Source organism: Tenrec ecaudatus, chromosome 4 (assembly GCF_050624435.1).
Source record: "Tenrec ecaudatus isolate mTenEca1 chromosome 4, mTenEca1.hap1, whole genome shotgun sequence".
Classification (NCBI taxonomy): Eukaryota; Metazoa; Chordata; class Mammalia; order Afrosoricida; family Tenrecidae; genus Tenrec; species Tenrec ecaudatus.
The window spans coordinates 195,059,074-195,079,579 of NC_134533.1; the positions used below are offsets into that span (position 1 = coordinate 195,059,074).

The 20,506-nt window shown below is 48.0% G+C and overlaps 1 protein-coding gene across 1 annotated transcript in view; it reads left to right on the forward strand.

The window, feature by feature from the left end:
• Positions 1–20,506, forward strand: part of RFTN1 (raftlin, lipid raft linker 1) — a 234,853-nt gene that overhangs the window by 87,231 nt on the left and 127,116 nt on the right. Inside the window, exon 3 of the mRNA XM_075547176.1 lies at positions 6,690–6,879. Coding sequence (XP_075403291.1) covers positions 6,690–6,879 — 190 coding nt within the window. The remainder of the gene's footprint in view (positions 1–6,689; positions 6,880–20,506) is intronic.

Sequence of the window (20,506 nt, forward strand, 5' to 3'; positions counted from 1 at the left end):
TGCTGCTGTGTTTTAACTACCAGCCTTTGATCTCTCACTCTCTCACTCACTGCTATTCAGTCCACCCTGACCAGTAGTGACAATATAAGACAGAGTAGAACTGCCCCTGTGGGTTTCTGAGATATCAACTCTCTTTCTAAAAGAACAAATCGTTTTCTTGGGGGCTCATACAGCTCCTGTCACAATCCATACATCCATTGTATTGAGCACAGTTGTACATTGGTTGCCATCATCTTTTTCAAAACATTTTCTTTCTACTTGAGCCCTTGGAATCAGCTTTTTTCCCTCCCTCTCCCACCCTCATGAACCCATGAAATATGATAAATTATTTTCATATTTTACATTATTTCATATTTTACACTGTCCACTGTCTCCCTCCACCCATGTTTCTGTGGTTTGTCACCCTGGTGGGTAGGTGGGGTTCAGTATACCCGTCATTGAAATAGGTTCCCCTTTCTCCCCCCACCTTCCCCCTACCCTAATGGGATCGCTACTCCCATTACTGTTACTGAGGGCTTTATCTACCCTGGATTCCCTGTGTTCCAAGTTCTTATCTGTACCAGTGTACATGCTCCAGTCTAACCGGGTTTGTAAGGTAGAACTGGGGTCGTGAGACTGTACTTTTTATGGGAGTAGAGAGTCTCATCTTTTTCCCTTGGAAGGGTCAATGGTTTTGAACTGCTGACCTTGTGCTTGGCAGCCCGAGGTGTGGCAGCCAGCAACGAACCATTGTGACACAGTGGCTCCTCTTTATTCTCATGACGACTCTGTCATGACATGCCGACGGGTGCTGTTTTCTCCGCTTGTTCAAGGAAACAGAGTGCGCACATGGCTAGGCTTGATGGCGAGGCTCGAAGTAGCTCATGTTAGATTCCTGAGTCTTCTAAACACATTGACTGCTTGTATTTATTTATTTTTGTAGTGTTGATTCTAAAAAGGAAACTCGTGTCTCTTGCATTTATGTAAGCTATCAAAATCTTAGCGGAGGTTTACTTTGTGAAAATAATAGCAGTTTGAGACTCCTGCAAGCCTCGACACGGGAGAGGCTCTGGAGCCTGGCTGAGCTGGAGGTCTGAAAAATGAAGACTCACAGGTGTTCTGGTCGCGCCGCTATCACCAAGAAGGGGCGTTTCTCTGCTACAGACACAGCTGGGCTAGCTTCGCTCTGCCCGGTGGAAAATACCCTTCAGAAACGTGGGTACTCCCACGCAAAATGCATTCCGTGTGGGACAAAGCCCAGGGTCATGCAGGAGACCGGTCCACCTGGTCACATAGAGGCTGGCAGAATCCCCAAGACGGTAGCCCTCAATCACCCTCCACGTCTCTAATTGAACTCTACCCCCGCCCCTATTGGAAGATCCAGCCACTTGAGACTTCAAAAGGCAGTTCTTACCTAAGGACAAGGCTACAAGGGGTTAGGAGAGCCGGAGGAGTAGGACAGGAAACACAGAGGGGGAGCTGGATGAGCGATGGTCGATTGAGGGGATGGCAGTGGATGCATTGAAGCAACATGTGTACGGACTGTGGAGTGTTCAGCCGATCATCTATGCTGTAAACCTTCACCCAATCAACAATAAAATGTAAAAAAAATCCAATCAGCTTTACACACACACACACACACACACACACACACACACACACACACACCAGCAGCAGCCAGTGGGTACGACATGAGCTTACACCCTTTGGGGTCAGTGGCTTTGTAACCCCGGACACGGAGATCTGCCAGGTTCCCTTGCACAGCCTGTGTGCGGGAGGCCTGGTGTCTGGGGAGGCAGACAAGGCAACATTTCAATCAAGACACTAATAACATTTTGATATGTTCATGGATCGTTTGCACCCATTCGTTTTCTACCACAGTGCACTGAGCTATCAGCTGTGAGTGAGACTTTTCAGCTCTGGCTTTAGGAGGTGGTGGGGTTGAGGGGGCCAGAGGGTGCTCACAGGTGGCAGCGGCCACCCTCAGTACAGGCTGGGGAAAGCCTGAGCAGGCCTTGCAAGATGGGTCTGTCTGGACTGGGTCTGGCTCGGTGCAGCGAGGTCCCGAGATTGGGGCAGAGGTAACAGGAGGGCACAAACACCTAGGTCTGCAGTCTCCTTACCTCTGGAAAGGAGAGTGGGTGGGAAAAGGCCCAAGGAGCAGACCGTCTAGAGCAGTGGTTCTCCACATCGGAACCGCCCAGTGGGCTGTGGAAACCTGGATCTCTGGACCCTGTCCCAGGTACTGATTCAGCCAGTCTGGGGTGGGGCCAGCATTCTGTGTCACTTAACACGATCTCAGCGACGCTGTTGATCCTGGATCACTGGGCTTCACTCCGAGGACCTCCTACTCTACAGTTTGGGGGTGGAGAGGTGTGCACATGAAACACATAGAGGCGCTTAGTCAATCAGCAGGCTCCCCTTTAGAATTTGCAGCCAGCCTCAGATCCAGAAGGGCCCTCTGCTTTCCTGACCAGCCTTGCATTTATTTGTCACTATTATTAATGGAGGTCTCCTCCAGGATGCCGGATGCTTGCTTTCCAGCGAGTCATTGCTATAGATTAGTTTTTCCTGTAAGTTCTCGCGTGATAGATGGAAACGAGAATTGATGTTACGTGAAATTCTTAAGTGCCCCTACATTTTATTTTTACATTTATTTTTTAAAGCACATTATTTTGGAGGCATTAAAATGTTCACGAACATCATCTTGTATTTAGATCGAAAGAATGAAATAAAAAGATGCCACAAACCCACTACTAAGTGGCCCTGTGGATGATCATTGTTGTGAACGTATAAAATAAAGCACACAAGGCTTTACCCTGGACCCCTTACTCCAGTTCCAATGTTGTCATTGCTCACACACACACACACACACACACACACACACACACTCACTTTTCTCACAAGGGAGATCATACAGTCAACACTGTGAGGGACCTGGATTTTTAACTTCGTAATGTGTCTTAAAGGAGCCCCTGGCCACAAGCTCAGCTGTTAACCATGAAATCAGCACTCAGAACTCCCCAGCTGCTCTGCAAGACAAGGAGGCAGCAGTCGGCTCCCGCAAGGACGGCAGCCCTGTGAAGCAGTCCCACTCTCCATTAGGGTGGCCACGAGGCAGTGCTGTGTGTATTTTAGACATTCAGGATCATGCACAACAGATTTACTTGCATCTTCTTAAGGGTTGTAGGATTTCATCACTGGGGCTCCCAGTGTTCAATCTCCGCCCAAAGGATTTTTTTTCGGGTCAAGATTTTTGATATTGCAAATAACTCTGCAATGACCAGTTTTGTTCAATTATCTTGAAAAGCATTCCTGAGTCTGGACAGGGGATTAGTATCCAGCACCGGGGTTCCGGACAAACGGAATGTGTACTTTCAGGGTACAAGGGAAACACTACCTTGCCCTCCAGCAGAGGTCGGTCATGCCCATCAGCCAGGAGGGCACGCTTCTTCCCCCAGCTTTTTCACTCACTGACGGCCTCACAGAAGGATTCTGGGAAGGAGCCCTGTTGGCATAACGTGTCATACACTGGGCTGCGAGCCACAAGGTCAGCAGTTTGAAACCAGCGCCACTCTGAGGGAGAAAGATGAGGTTATCTACTCTCATAAAGAGCTGTGGACTCAGAAACACACAGGGGCAGTTCCACCCTGCCCTATAGGGTGCTATGAGTCAGCCTTAACCTGATGGCAGTGAGTTTAGTTTTTAATATTATTATAGTAGCAATAAAATATAAAATAACTAGGATTAAGCTTGATAAAACTTCCGGATGCTCCCGAGGGACCCAAACAAAGTCTTAAATAAAAAGAATCATCCTGTGTCTTCAGGAAGAAACTCACAACACCATGAATATTTCCATTTCCCTCAAACTATAGCATGAACTTATTCCAATAAAAATGTCTACAGGGTTTTTTTTTTTGTGGGGTGGGGGGCAGTGGCAGGCAGACCTCGATAAGCTGGTTTACAAAACCATATGGAAAAACTAACAACAATATAGAAGAAGATCCAGCAAATAAACAGGGGAATGGGAAGATATTAAAATGTAATATGACACTAGACTAGTTAGAACATAAAGAGTACTGTTACACAGTTAGATAGATTAGTGGATCACAGGCATAGAGGTAGACACATTCCGGAATAAGACAGAGGCAGAAGTGCATCTCAAATCAATGAAAAGGGAATACATCTGGGGCAGCATGCTGGATTCACAGTGCAGGCTTTGTACCAGATAAATTCCAAGTGGATCAAGAGTTTATATGCAAAAAATGAAATATGCGTTACAAGAAATGGCATGAGAATTGTTTTATAATCTCATGCCCTTCTGCTATGCCACAAAACTAAAGTCTGTAGAAGAAAAGACTGGAAAATTCCATTTCACACAGAAAGTATTTCATGCCAAAGCCACCCTAGCAGAGTCGGGGGGTCACAAGTCAGAGCGTCACCTTCCTGAGACAGAAACTCCATAAAGGGGTGGCGACCCAAGGGAATCGTAGCCAAGGTTTCTGAACGGTTCCCAGAAGCGGACCTACCGGGTACGGGTTGTGATGAGAGTTGTATGAGCCCCCAACAAAACGATTTTTTAACAAAAGAACCTAAAGAAAGTACTTAAACACGAAATGTCCAACGAGAAAAATGACACACAGACTCCAGGAACAGGAGCGGGACTAGTGATACCAGAAGGGTAGGGGGAGAGGAAGGGAGAAAGGGGGAACCAATCGCAATGATCGACACATAACCATACACCCCTCTCCGACAGACAACATCGGGGAAGGGAGACAGCGGTTGGTGTGAGAGATGGAAATAATAACAATGTACTGTCTATCGGGGTTATGAGGGTGGGGGGGGCGCATGGAAGGAGCTGATACCAAGGGCTCAATAGAAAGTAAATGTCTAGACAAGAATGAGGGCAACATGTGTACAAACATGCCTGATTCAACTGAAGTATGGATTGTGATAAGAACTGTACCAGCCCCCAATAATATGATTTTTTAAAGAAAAAAAAACAAACTATCTAATGAGACTAGTGCAAATTATAACTTTCCATATATATGAAGGTGTGTGTGTGTGTGTGTGTGTGTGCGTGTGTGTATATTAGCCGAGCAAAAACTTTTGGTGGGATACCTGTTTGCTGGAGCAGAGTTGAGAGGGACATCCTTGTCCATCACCAAGGAGAGGAGACTGCAGTCTGGCATTACCTGCACACTGACACATGTGTGTTAACGCCAGCCCCTCCACACCAAGAACTTGATTTTTCAGCTATCCCGTGTGCATGCACATGTGAAATCATGTAGGAGCTGTGTTTTCATTACAGCATGCCCAGCAGAACACGAGTAGGCCACTTACACCTGTAAGAAAAGAAGGAGGCGATTACTCTAAGAAAAGTACACAGCGAATTGATCAAAGCCCAGGTGTGACTTCACATTCCACCATCTGTATAAGGGGGGAGTGTGTGGCTCATACAGACCTGTTTGCTTGTGTGTGGAGTTGGGGACTGTTGTTGTGTGTGAAACACTGAAATACTGTGGATGTCCTTTAGTCAAAGTAACCAGGGAGTCAAAGGGTAGGTGTGTGAGGCCAGAGAAACTAATCCAGGGACACTCATGTATGTGTAAGAAAGAGCTTTATATCAAGAAGTAGTTATATATCAGGAAAACATCCCAGCCCAGTCCAACTCAAGTCCCTATATCCGATGTTGTTCCACGAGTCCCTCTTCAGATCATGCAGCCTCACGCAATGATGCAGGATACAGGAAGGTCGCAGGCCGGTGGGTGCACAGGCCTGTGGATCCAATGGCAGTGGCTCTGGCAGCAGTGAGGGTCGCCAGCAGGGAGGTAAAGTCAGAGAGAGAGGGAGGGTCCCAGGGCCCTCCTTATGAGAGGGCCACACCCACAAGGACGCCCCATCAGACTGTGACCTGATTGACACCCCTACACTTAAAAAAATCATTTTATTGGGGGCTCCTACAACTCTTATCACATTCCATCCATCCATCCATTGTGTCGAGCACATCTGTACATTTGTTGCCGTATATCTCAAGCTGAGCTGAAATTACACAACTATCACAGTAGGGCTGAGGTGGAAGCTTCCCTGTGTAGACTTTTGTTTTGTTTCACTTTTCTAGCCTCAAAAAAAATAAGTACACTTAACATTCAAATTTTAAAAGAATGTGTTAGGTGAAAATATTTATGTATTGGCTTGATAGACACAGTTCTAATGGTGAGTTCGTTGGAATGTCTTTTCAGATAGTGAATAATAAGCTTTCATTTCACTGGCACTTGCCCATGCTGCGCCCATTTTCCATTGTTTGCAATACTTTCTTTCGCAGTATGGGGAGATTACCCGTTTCTTTAGGGTCCTGGAATCTTGTTTCAGCTTGTCGTTTGTCCCTGTTGGTGCTGTTGTTCCGCCACCCGCAATGTTATATTTCCATGTAGCCTTCTCGGTTTCTCTACTCCTTTTCTGTGTCGCTGCCTCCCATCCTTCCGTCCACCGCATGGCTTTTTATTCCTTACGGTCTCTGAGAAGAGGAGACCTGAGCATCCGGCGAGCAACGCCGTGGGAAGTGTGACGAAACAGGCAGGTCACTTGTAAGGACAGTAGCAAGGGTGGGGGGCAACTGGGGCTGCCCGCCTCAGGCCCAGAGAGAGGGCGTGCTTGGGTGGGCGAGGGCGGCCCCCTGGCTCTGCTGAGCCTCTGCTCTCTCCCCCCAGCGGAGCTCCCGAAGGCCGCCTCGGCCGTGAGGCTGGCTTCCCTGCGAGACCTGCCCGCCCAGCTCCGGGACCTCTACCAGCAGGGCTTCTCGCTGGCAGCCCTGCACCCCTTCGTGCAGCCCACCCGGGAGCCGGCGAAGACGCCCCTGGAGCACATCTTCAGGGCCATCCTGGTCAAAAGAACTGAAAGGTAAGGAGGACATCTGTGTGGGGGACGGTAGCATGGCGCTGCGACTAGAGGGTGTTGAGCTGGGCCCCTCGAGACTGCACTCGGTTCCCATGCCCTCTGCCCTCTGGTAGGTAAGGAGACCATGCTAGACAGCCAGAGCAGAACTCCACCGCCCTTCTTTCTCAGGGAAAACCAACCGCCAAGCCTGACCGGGCCATCCCGTTTTACACCCTTACCCTCCTTTCACCATATTGATTAAAGGCAGCCAGAAAAATGTCTCCAGATGACGGAGCTGGTCAAAGTCGAGGGCTGTTCATCTGAAAAGCGCCTTCATTTCTGTAAACGCCCTGTACAAACTTCAGGGACACGGATGGCGAAGCGGTGAAGTGCAAGATTGGCTGTTCAATACCACCCCCCCCCCCCACACACACACACCCAGACTCTCCTCAGGAGAAAGATAAGGAAGCCGGCTTCTATCAAGAGGCCAAACTCACCGAAAGACCCATGCTATTGAGTGAGTCAGTTCCACCTCATAGCAACCTCGCGTCAACTCCGCAGGACAGGGTAGAAGGGCCTTGGTGGCTTCCCCCATTCTCCAGAGCAATGGCTGGTTGGGTTCGAACTGCTGACCTTGCCGAAAGAAGCCCAGCAACGCCTACCAGATAGCACACAGTTCTACTGTGGGATGTCTATACATATCTATATATCTTTCTATAGATAGCAACTCAGTAGCAGTGGGCTTGGTTTTGATATCTTGATTTTTGTTTTGTTTGTATATATACTAACTTACTGTCTTCCCCAAGGTTCTAGAAAGACTGTACAATTTTTGAACCCGCCATACATCTATTGATCACCTGTGAGGGGAAAAATCTGCGTCAAGTGCTAAGATTGGTTGGGTCTTTCTTTTGCCTCCTGGGCTGCTGTTTTGTCTTTCACACTGGCCTGCCCGCTGTGAGAGCTTTTGCTCTTGCATGTTTTGGGGGCCACGTTAGGAACAGGGACTGCCCAGGCTCTGCAAATGGCTAGCCCTCTCCTTTAGCGCGTTTGGAGGCCACCCCGGAGCACCCCAGAAGGAAAGCCAGGAGATCACTGCTGATGACCAGCCATCGCAAACCCTGGGGAGTCCAGTTCTCCTGCGAGGCCGGCGGTGCCCCTGTGAGTCAGAATGGATCATGGCGGCCACTGGGGGTAGAAAACATTAGGAGAAGCGAGGTGGGGGTTGGTCTCCCAAAAGGATCAATATTAATCTTAAATGTCTTCTTAATGGAGGGGGAGTGAAGAAACAATATGTTTACGCCACTTTCCTAAAAATCGAAATGAAGGAAAATCAGATGGGTCTGTTGATCAACCCTTGCGGGAGGAATGACCGCACATGGGCTAGGTTTGAAGGAGCGGGGAGGTGAGCGAGTTCGGAGCGTTGACCGTGGCCCTCCCCTTTCCCACGTGGCTCTATAGGTGGCCATCGCGTGTGGCCAGTATGCTTGGGAGGGACAGCCATGAGGCGTGAAGTGGTGTGACGTGACTGGGCTGGGCTTCCCTTTCTGGCAGAAAAGAGTTCTTTATTTCTTCCGGGCTGACCCAGCTTGGGGACCTGTAGTCCATGGTCCACATCAACATGCATTAGAATGTGAAGTGAAACCCAGTGGACGGCTTTATGAAGACCCCGGATTGCCAGGCTCCTGGCTCAGTGCCCCTCTTCTTGCTTGGCTGCCTTCAGATGCGTATTGATTTTTTGTATTGTTTTTTTTCTTGGGGGGAGGGGGTCTGCCTGCATCTTGTTTGTTTATGTTGTTTGCTGAAGACCAGTCTCTGCATCAGACACCGAGGAAATGGTGCTAAGGGTCCTAGAGCTTGTCTTTTACACTGGCACCTTGTACAGAATGGTGATAGCTCACATTTTTCGAGCTCTTCCTTTGTGGCAAGCTTCGTAAGTATCACTCTATCCTCATCATTCACCCGTGAACTACCTCCCGTGGAGACTCCCATTGAAAAGGCGAGGAAACCGAGGCACCACGGTTTGTCCGGGTGGCACAGAAGGCAGCGGCTCTGACGTGCTCCGAGGCCAGCGGACTCCCGAGCCTGCGTTCCGAAGCCTGCACTTGATTCTGATGGATGACCTTTGTAGGGGCGGGGAGCAGACCTGAGCATCTTTGGTGTTAGCTGAGGTTGACATCTCGTGATTCCACTTGGCTTCCATGCTAGCACTCGGTCGTCTTCAAAGCAACCAAAGTTTCGCAAAGGAAGCTAAGGAACACTGACTTACCGTGGGCCTTCAAGGTTCCAGAAGGACCGCACTAGATTCCAGAGTGCCTCATCCTTGGATTCTTCTATTGGCAGTGGTGTTCAGAGGTCTGGTCACGGAATTACGCCGAGGTGTAATTCCACAGTAGGAGCTGATGTTAATCTCAGGGTTGGCACGAAGTCAACGCATTATCCATGGACTTGACTCTCAATGTGACATTGTCTCTCTCTTTGCCAGCATGGAACATCGATTCTCAAACGTCAGTGTGTTTACGAATCTTGTGGACCCTGTGTTAGCCGACCAACTCGTGCTCAGCAGTTGGAGTGGGGCCTGAGGCTCTGCATTTCTAACTCGTTCCCAGGTGACATTGACACTGATGGTGGCCCACACTTAGAGTAGCAGGGCTGTTGAAGATGTAACTAACGCTAAGGGACTGAGTACCTGAAATGCCACAGCACATTGGGAATTGCCAGTGGACTCCCGGGGAGAGTTTTGAGACCCAGAAGGAGAGATTGCACTGCACCAGGGGGGGTTCAGGTCTCCTCGCTGGAGAACTGTGTCCTGTGGGATGCACTTCCTCCTAGTGAGTGTTGCAGTTTGGGGAGCACACAAGTGGATTTTTTCTGGGTCCCCATGTCTCATTGCTACAATGAAGGGCTGGGACTAGGTGATTTCCAGGGCCTGTTCTGACTGCATATCCATCTGATGGGGTGAGGTAGGCAAGGAAGTGCCTCTTTAGGAATGGGGGCCCCTGCTTCTGGGACTGGGCTGGGGTGCTCAGTGGAGGCTCTTGACTTACCCCGAGGGCAGGGAGAGGGTGTGCCCACTTAATCTTACCCTATAGAAGAAGATGAATCAAGCTACAAAGACGAGGCCCTGGTAAAAGACTATGAACTCATTGCCTTGGAAGATTTTCAAGATAGGGGAGAGGCCTGTCTCCCCAGGTTTGAGTTCACCAGAGTGCAAAGCTGCCTGGGTGACTTTAATGAACATTCCAGCTCCTTGATAAGCAGATCTAAAGAAAGAAATTCCTTGGATAGCCTTTGAGCTGGGACATTGGAACTTCCCTTAAAAAAAAAAAAGTAAGAAAGCAGCAAATGCTTGATCATTTTTACCATGTAGAATTTTTTTTAAACGACCAAAGGAATTTTTCTCACTTTTGATCCCCTAACGTATCAGGATGAGTAGGAGTTGGGAACCAAAGTTATTATAAGACGCAATTTAAACACACATGTATAGTCTCACTTAGCTAATATAATAACTATATGTTTTTCCACCATGAGGAAAAGACTTCACACTATTGAAACCAAAACAAAGGACACTGTAGAACATGTTCTGTATCAGTAGGGAGCTTAGGTACTAAAAACAAAACAAAGGGGACCTTCTGTGATAAATGTTTAATAAGGACAGTTAAAATGATACTTTTCACAAAGCCTGCCAATGTTCTGACAGCTATAGATGCAGCCTGATGAAGTGATTTAACTTTAAGAAGGGAAATAAGTGCCTGCTTAATATTTTCTGAGTGCAGCATACTGGAAGAGATGCAGGATTAGATAAATTTGCTAGCTTACTATCAGCCCGAAGTAAGTTTATTAGCAAGAGTCACTGAGGGATGATTATTGAAACTTGGGTATCAACCTTAATGTGTGGGAACTGTAAATAGAAAGGTTTTGGCTAGTAATTGGCTGTTGGGGTCTGCGGCAAGACCAGGAAAAATAAATAAAAGGAGCAAACAAGCCTTGTCCATTCATGCATTCGTTCATTGACCACAGATGTTGAGCTTGTGCTATATGTAAAGGATTGTCCAGGGAGCTCTGCTGAGAGTGTCGAAGGGGATGTCGGTGTGAGGCTTAATGGGACCTGAAGTCTGTTTTCAAGGTACCTACCGTATAACTGAGAAAGTGAGGTCACTGGAGTCTGGGCAAAAAGGAGATGTCACCTCCTTCTAGAAAGAAGGCCCAGGAAATATTTCCTAAGTGGACGGAGCTTTTTTGAAAAGTAATTTTAATGGGACTCTTACAATTCTTATCACAATACGTACATACATCCATTGTGTCAAGCACATTTGTACATTTGTTGCCATCAGCATTCTGAAAACATTTGCTTTCTACTTGAGCCCTTGGTATCAGCTCCTCATTTCCCCCCTCCCTCCCCATCCCCTTCCCTCACGAGCCTTTGATCATTTTAAAATTATTATTTGTCATGTCTTATACTGTCCGATGTCTCCCTTCACCCACTTTTCTGTTGTCCATCCCCCAGGGATGTAGATCCTTGTAATTGGTTCCCCTTTCTACCCCACCTTCCCTCCACCCTCCTGGTATCGCCACTCTCACCACTAGTCCTGAAGGGATCATCTGTTCTGGATTCCCTGTGTTTCCAGTTCCTATCTGTACCAGTGCACATCCTCTGGTCTAACTGGATTTGTAAGATAGAATTGGTATCATGATAGGGGGCGGGGGGTGGGGAGATGCATTTAAGAGCTAGAGGAAAGTGGAAGGAGCTTTTAATGTGGACCCGGGTGCTTTGGCGTAGCTATTAAGCGGCACTGTGCACGAGAAGGGAGGTTTTATTTAAGTCTTAGCATGAAACATTTCCTTGTGGAGTGTCATGGATTGGACTGCAGCCCTCCCCTGTCCCTCAAATATATGTTAACTTGCTTGGGCGGTGATTTTCAGTGGTTTGGCAGTTATCTAATGATGTGATCATTCCCTGATATGATCAGCCAATCAGTTGTCAGGGGATTAGGGTGGGGTTCCATACCCTAAGTCACAGCCTTGGTCTGATGGAAGAGGGAGTGCACCCTGTATCACTTTTTATCGTATTTGTTCAAGAGTAGAGGGACCTATTACACCAAAGAAGAAGAGCTGGGCGCAGAGCATGTCCTTTGGACCCAGGGTCCCTGCACCAAGAGGATCCTAGCCCCAAGGGAAGATTGGTGCCAAGACACATGGCCCATAGAGGTAGGAAGGAGACAAGGGCCTCCCTGTCCAGAGCCAGCCTTCATCCAGAGCCCTGAATTCAGAGCTGTAGCCTCGTAAACTGTGAGACAATGAATTCCTGTTTGTTAAAGCCATCCGCTGTGGTATTTCTGTTCTAGCAACACTGTGTGTGTGTGTGTGTGTGTGTGTGTGTGTGTGTGTGTGTGTGTGTGTGTGACGCAGAATACGGATAATTTATGAGCATCTTTGACAGTTTACCTAAATTATTTATAAATGAATCATTGCAAAAGCTCAGTGCAGTCACATTACTCAGAGGTCTCCACCATTTTGACAAATTTCCTTTAGCACTATTAAAAAATTGCTGATCTTCTCTCTCGAAAATCCTGATAATGACCATTTCATTATAAGATGTCAGGCTGAACCACAAATCTAACTTAAAATTGCTCTTGATTCTAAGTGGATTGAATTTAGTCAAAGCCAGTTACTTTGAAAATCCCTTAAGAATGAATAGCTGGGGTGGAAATATTAAATAGGAAGAATGTGTACTTCCTTCTCTCAATTTTTCTTGGGAACATTTAGTGATTTTTAGCAGACAGTATGTTGCATTTGAACATTACTTTGAATTCTAGGTGTAGGTGTAGTTAGGCTCCCCCCCCCCACACACACACACCCAAGTCATTTCTCCTTAGAATGAGTTTCCAAAGATCTCAACGATGGATGGCTTAAGAGAAGTCTGTTATTAAAATGTCAGCTCTGATGTTCCATGGGGGGGGGTGTTAATTCTAAGTTGTGTTACAGTTGTAAATGTGAGTTCAAAGATGCATTGTCCTGTTCCATTTTGCACTTGTTTAGCTAGTGTTCACACGTGGGACTGGTTCAAGGTGTCAGTGGGAGTGTTTTCATCACTAAGGGAATTGAAGCCATTTGGGTACTGGACCCCTAGGGTGGTAGCTTACGAGACACAAGGGATGCGGATAGCTGTGAACTCCGTAGACATTGTCTAAAACCCTGTGGAAGGTGGAAGATACTTATAGCAAAACCTGCGAAAGCTGGTACCTGTCGAAAGCAACAACTTATTAGAAGAAAAACTCAGCCGTGTTCCACTAAAACTAGCAATAGAGAAGTGATGGGATTGCGCCCTGTCAAAGGTGGACAACTTGGGAGACCTGGAAAAGCAAGGCAGTTCTGACAAGTTGCAGCTGCCACAGGCTTCACTGGATAATGAAAACTGCCCTTGAACATCTCTTTAATTGCCCTGGGAATGCAAGGCTGTCGATCAGATTGTTCGTGGAATGAAATGCTAGTCACGGCTATTCTGTTTCTTGGGCAGACAGGATGCATGTGAGCAAAGAGGGCAGAATCCCCTGCTCCCTCCGCCTCAGTTCACACAGTGAACCCCGTGGGGAAGTAAGTCTGTGTGGGAAGGGAGTCGCTGCTCATGGATTCACACCGAGGGTGCTTGCACGTGGAGGAGACACTGTGTCAACTGGGGCAGAGGGAGCAGGAGATTCCATAGCTGCCCATCAAGTAGCATCACTGGTACCACTGTGGATGGCGCATGCTCCTCTTCTTTTGGTGGGATCTTCTCTAAGCCGCGCATGTGAGATGTAACGTCGCGGTGCAGAAATGACTCTGAGGAGCTTCCCCATCTCAAGAAACTTACCTACTAAACCAGAACCAAACCCATGAATGCCGAGTTGACCCAGATCCGTGACAACCCTATAGGACAGAGTAGAACAGCCCAGTAGGGTTTTCTTGACTGCCCTCTTTAGAGAAACACCACACCAGCCTTTCTTCCATGAAGCCATGGGTGAGCTTGAACCACGGACCTTTTGGTTAAGGCCGAAAGGTTTTGTTGTTTAGTGTTGTCAAGCCTGTTGTGATTCACAGTGACCCGATGGACAACAGAACAAAACACTACCTGGCCCTGCACCACACTCACAATTGTTCTTATGTTTGAGCCCATTGTGACCACCAGTGTCCACCCTTCTTGTCCAGGGCCTTCCTCTTTTTTGGTGCCTCTTTGCTTTACCAAGCATGATGTCCTTCTCCAGGACTGGACTCTCCTGATAACATGTCCAAAGTACATGAGACACAGCCTCACCATCCTTTCCCCTGAGGGGCATTCTGGCTGTCCTTCTTCCAACATGGACTTGTTTGTTCTTTTGGCAGTACCCAGTACTTGCGGTATGCGTTGCCAGCACTATAATTCAAATGCATTGATCCTTCTTCAGCCGTCCTTAGTCAATGTTTATTGAAAATACCATGGCTTGAGTCAGGCACACCTTAGTTCTCAAATTAACATCCTTGCTCATCAACATCTTGAAGAGGTCTTGCAACGCAATGCATTGCATCCTTTAATCGCTTAACTGTTGCTTCCATGAGCACTGATTGTGGATCCAATCAAGATGAAATTCTTGACAGCGTCAGCCTCTTCTCTGTTTATCATGACGTTGCATATTGGTTCACTGGTGAGGATTCTGGTTTTCTTTACATAGAGTTGTAAGCCATGAAGGCTGTAATCCGTGATCTCCATTAGCGAGTGCTTCAAGTCCTCATTTTCACCAAGCAAGGATTTTTTATCTGCGTTTAGTAGGTTATTAACTTGCCTTCCTCCAGTCCTGATCCCACGTTCTCCATAGAGTCCAGCTTCTCCAATTACTTGCTCAGCATGCTTGGTGAGAGTGTACAACCCTGATGCACACGTGTCTTGATTTTAAACCATGCAGTATTCCTGTGTTCTGTTTGCACAACTGCCTCTTGATCCACGTACATTTTCCACGTGAGCATAATTAAGTTCTCAGGAACCCCCATTCTTCTCAGGGCTATCCATAGTTAGTTACAGCCCACGCAGCCGAATGTCTTTCATAGTCAATGAAACACAAACGTCTTTCTGGTGTTCTCTTCTTTCAGCCAAGATCCATCTGACATCAGCAATGATATCCTTTGTTCCATGTTCCGTTCTGAATCCTGCCTGAACCTCTGGCAGCATTCTTTTGTTGGAAGTTCTTCAGCAAAATTTTACTTGCTTGTGATATCAATGATACCGTTCTGTAATGTGAGCATTCTATTGGGTCACCTTTCTTTGGAATGGGTACAAATATGAATCTCTTTCAGTCAGTTGGCCAGGTAGCTGTCTTCCAAGTTTCCTAGCATAGGGGACTGAGTGCTTCCAGTGTTTCATCAGCTCTGGAGCCTTGTTTTGGGCTAATGCTTTTCCATGCAGCTTGGACTTTAGTACCACGGGTTCGTGATCACGTGCTGCCTCTTGAAATGGTTGCGTGTAGATTGGTTCTTTTGGGCACGTGACTCTATATTCTTCCCATCTTCTCTTGATGCTTCCTAAGTCATTCAGTATTTTTCTTAGAGAATCTGACATGAACTTCCATAGCAGCAGTTGATCGATCTGTTCCACAACCAGCCACGGCCTCATTTCAGCTGCTGATACCGAGCTTCTCTGTCATCTCTTCACACAGCTGTGGTCAATTTTATTTCCGTGTCTAATTGCCTTTTGTGTTGTTGAAAAACGGTATTTGCGGTGATGAATTCATTGGTCTTGCAAAATTATATCATGTGATCTCCAGCTCCATTCTATCACCAAAATTATATTTCCAAATATTATTTCTTCCTCTTTATTTCCAACTCTTGCATTCTAATGGTCAATAATTAACAATGCATATTGATTGGGTGTTTGATCCATTCAGTTTCCTTATCACTAGCTTTAGTGGCTGGTGCATGAAGTTGAATAATAGTTGTATTGATGGCATTTCCTTGTACAGAGACAGATCTTCTCCTATCACAGACAAGATGGTACTTCAAGACAGATCTTGAAATGTTCCTTTTTGATGATAAATGCAACAGCATTCCCCTTGAATCTGTTATTCTCCACGTAATAAACCATACCAATCAACCCATGTCAGCCCACTAACACTAGGATACTGATCTTTATGTGTTCCGTTTCATTTTTGACCACTTCCAATGATCCCGAGTTCATGCTTCATATATGTTAAGTTTCCATTTTTAACAGATGTGTGTAGCCATTCCGATTTTGAGCCATACCCCACCAGCAGACGAAGGTGTCCAAGGCTTTACTCCTTACCTGCCATTATCAACTCTCTTTTGAGAAGGCAGCTCTTCCTCAGTCCTATTTTAAGTGCCTTCCAGCCTGAGCGGCTCGTCTCTTGGCACTGTCTCTGACAGCGTCTGCTGCTCGTGAGGTTTTCAGGATCTGACAGGATTTTTGTGCTGTCCACAAGGTTTTCAGAGGCCACTTCCTCTGAAATGGACAGCCTATTCCTTCTTCTTAGTCTGTTCTTAGTCGGGAAACTCTGCTCAAGTCGGTTCACCTCGCGTGACCCTGCTGGCATCTGAAATACCAGTGACATAGTTTCCAGCTTCACAGCCACACGCAGGCCACCACAGTAGGACAAACTGACAGACATGCGGTCACTTGGCAAGAACCAGAGGTATAAACTATAAATACAAATGGCATCGATGCCCGGCTAAACATGTGATTCTTGGTTTGCACTTCCCACCTGGAATGTATTGATTTGGGATGCTTTAGAACATGGGGCTTCATGGTTCTCCATTTGCTTGGGATCAGGAATCATGGGGGCTTTGAACAAGGTTGGGGGAGCATGTGTGGCGTTAGGACGAGACAGACGGCCCTGGAGTCTGGTGAAGCAGATCTGGTTGAAAGGTGGAGTGACGGAGCACATGGTTCTACAGAAGGAGCGAGAAAAGCTGGGAGGAGTGTGTGTGCCTGTCTCAGGAGGCCCTGATGCTCTGGCTAAGAAGTTTGAATCCCCCCCCTGAAGTCAGTGGAGAACCACTGCCTTTGGTTTTAAACCAGAGCAGCTACCAGGAGGAGGGTTGGGTTTTTGAAAGCACACCTTGTTCGCTATGGTGGGGGATGATGGGCAACACAAGTTGGGTGTAGCGAGAAGATAAAGGAGAGGTTGGGGCTTAGATGGGCCAGAAAGGAAGAAATCGTGTACTTAATGTTTTTAACTGGGAAGGGGAAGCATGAAGGAAGGGGGAAATCAATATACAAATGAGTTTTTATCCTGTGGGACTAGGAGGACCAATTGGGTGAAGGAGGGCAGGAAAGGGTGAGACTAGAGGAGACATATCATGGGTCGGGCTCTCCCTTAAGATGATTCTGAGAATTCACATCGAAGTGACTATGAAGCAAGGGTTCCCAGAAGCACTCAGTCAGTGATCTGGGAAACAGGACAGGGAGGGGAGGAACACAGCAGGGGGTCCGTTTCTCTGTCTTTGCCCATTCAGCAAAGAGCCGTGGAGCAGAAATGGGACCTCTGAGCCCGCCCACTTTGAGTGTGGCGGACTGGTATTCAGACTCAACTCCCATGAATCACTTGCCATTCATTGCACCACTTGAATGCACCCCCAGCTCTAAGGAGCCCTGGTGGCATAGTATCTACATGTTGGGCTACTAACCACAAGGTCAGCCGTCCAAAACCACCACCTGCTCCCATAAAAAGTTAACAGCCTCAGAAACCTGCAGGGGCAGTTCTACCCAGACCTCTAGGGTAACTGTGAGTCAGAACCACCGGCTGGCTGTGAGTCTGCGTCTGGAGTGTGAAGGCGTGCCCCAGGGCAGCAGCTCCAGGAGAAGCAGCATAAGGCTTGCAGGAACAAACCACTGGGGAAATATGGAGAAGCTGAGGGCGGACCCAGAGAACCCAGTGAGGAGATAGAAGGGGGTGTGGGTGGACCACCCCAGGATCAGCAGGAAATGTTAGGCCATATTGGGTCTGCGGCATTTGCTGGTCATCCTTGGGAAGTGTCCGTGGGAGAGCGGTCAGAGCTGGAGCGGACGTGGAGAGAGGCTGTGTGTGAAGCCATGGTGAGCCCTTGAGCACAGAGCCCCCCAAGGTTGTTTTTGCAGCGGTTCCTCTTGTGGCTCTTAGAGGAGGTGCCGTGGGTTCCCGAGAGCAAGGCAGGTGAGGTGCTCCGTTCCACAGTCACCCTATGCTTGGAGTCTGAGAAAAGTCGTCCTCTCAGACCGTGTCAGCAAGCTGTATTCCCGGGCAATTATGGGAAACACAGATTGCTCAAAGGAGTCAGCTCCGGGGTCAAGTCACGAAGAGAGAGGCAGTTTTGGGGGGCTTTCTGCCGTTCTGCTTCCAGGAAAGCAAACCTCAAAGAGTGCTCAGCCCTTGTCCCTTGCTCCCCTTTCGGAAGCTGGAATCTGAAATCCTGCAGCATTGTGCCTTAGTCTAAGATAGGGCTTGCCCACCCAGATGGCTGCAGGAGCCGTGCAGTGATGGAGACTGGGGCTTGGAGAGCCAGTGTCCTTGCTGAGTTGTCGCCTTGTGGTTTCCATAGTGGTCACTCCTACCCCATACCTGTCCTCTAAGAGGAGCCGGAAATGTGGATTTTATGTGAGAATTTCTCGCTTCTGAAAGAGTTGAAATGCTTGTGCCGTCCTGCTCCGCACCTTGGTGGCTCCCTGGTCACCTCTGAGAGTCCTGCGTAGTGCTTACTTTGGGGGAGCTAATCACGGAGCCTGGGAGCAGCCTCCTCTCCTCTTACACTCAGCAATCACTCAGCAATCACGGGACTTCCCAGGCTCCCTTGTGCTCTTGTTTATATGCCTCCCCACCCCAACGGCCCCGAGATTTCTCCCCTGTCATCCCGGTGCTGGCTCGTTTCTGTGGCCGGCATCTTGCTGTGGCCATTCGCCACGGGGCCATGCACCTCTCAGGAGCCGGTTCGTCTTTTGTTTGCATGTTGACCAGCTCCAAACGCCTGTCCTTGTCCTGTAGTCACACAGCATGGGCCCCAAGGAATAGCCGACACCCCTTCGGACCCTTTCAGAGGAGTTTGCCTTCTTTTCCATTGCCAACCTAGGAGTGAGTGATCTGCCACAAGCACATCAGTCTTTTTTTTCTCACCCTTCTTAAAAAAAAAATCCAAAGGATGGGCTTCAAAGAAAACCAGTCTCCGTGGGCCTTAAGTGGTGCAGAGATGCATGCGCTTGGCCTTTTTTATAGCACGTGAGAGAACCCAGACATTTTCTTTGGCATTTGGAAAGGGCAGAATGGAGAGAGTACAAAATTATGTTGGCCCGGAGAAGGAAATTCTTTTCAAAATGATAGTTGAAAGGTGTCCCCTTTAAGTGGTCTCGTATCTCTTCAGGTTTAATTTTTACCAATTACTCTGACTCCTGGGAGAATTATAGGGCTTCTAGAAAGAGCCTTTTATAATGAAATGAGGCATGCAGGGGGTGGCGGCGTCCGACTGCTGTGTGTCCTAGCAAATGCAGGGCTGGGCTCGGCCCCGGGGCATGCTGATGGAACCCCACACAGGGAAGAAAAGTGCTGCTGGACCCAGCTGCGATGGACGCCTGCTAGTGTGACTGAGAAGCCGGCGGCTGGCTTCGACTGTGAGCTGCGATCGAAGATGGAGCCAACATGCCTTCTCCGTAAACCAGAGGAGGGTGGAGGAAGGTGTTGGTCCGTGTGAAGGTGGTGATTTCAGATTCATGTCTTGGAAAGGCCTCCCCCGCTTGGTGGGATCATCCTTCATTAGGTGTCTCGAGCTTTCTCAAGGTGTTTGGAGAACCTGATTAGCTCTCCCGGGCTGCCACTGTCACCCCCGCGGAGCTGTCCAGCGTGACCCGAGAGGACCGTAATTTATTCTTCCCCGTTCCCCCTCGCACTCTGGAGTGACACTCTTCCCAGGTGTGTTGACGTGTTGGGATTCACTATTAATTCTTGTGTTTGCACTTTCCAATCTAATTCTCCGGCGCAAAGCCACTCTCGCTTGGGAAAAGATGATTTTCCACACTCCAGATCCACACTCCTGCATGGCTTGCTGGGCTGCTTACTCCTCTGCCCCTCCAGCCCCAGTGGGGAGAGCAAGAGAGCTGAGCAGTGGGTCTGGGAGAACACTTGCTTTTTTCCTTCCTGTTTCTGTTTTTATAGCTGCCCTCCATTGCCTGTGTCTCGCTCTCACACAGACACACAAAACCTGTCCCCGCTGAGGGAGCGAATTAGCATACCAGTGGGTCCCACTCGTTCCCCAGGAGTATTTCCGAGTGACAGAGAACTGCACGCAGGTCCTCAAGTCACCGAAACACAAGCATGGAATCTCTTTGAAATGTCTTACTGATCTGAAAACGCATGCAAATACAGGACTGTGAAATGTCTATTTGTTTTCAGTAAAATACATTTTAAAAAGGCAACTCCCCCCCACCAATCGCCCCCACCCTCACCCCCGACAAGCACCCACAGTCTTTCATTAAGAATGGGCAGTCTGGGAAGACTTAGTGAATGGCATTGCACGTGCACATACATCGAGAGTAAGTAACCCAGTTGCAAGTAATTCTACATATTTGGGTTTATATACTTACCTTTTATTAAATTTAGGAGTTCAGGCCGTCTTCTATCAGATCTTTTTGGCAAAGTCATGGGTTTTTTTTTGTCTTTTCTCACATTTG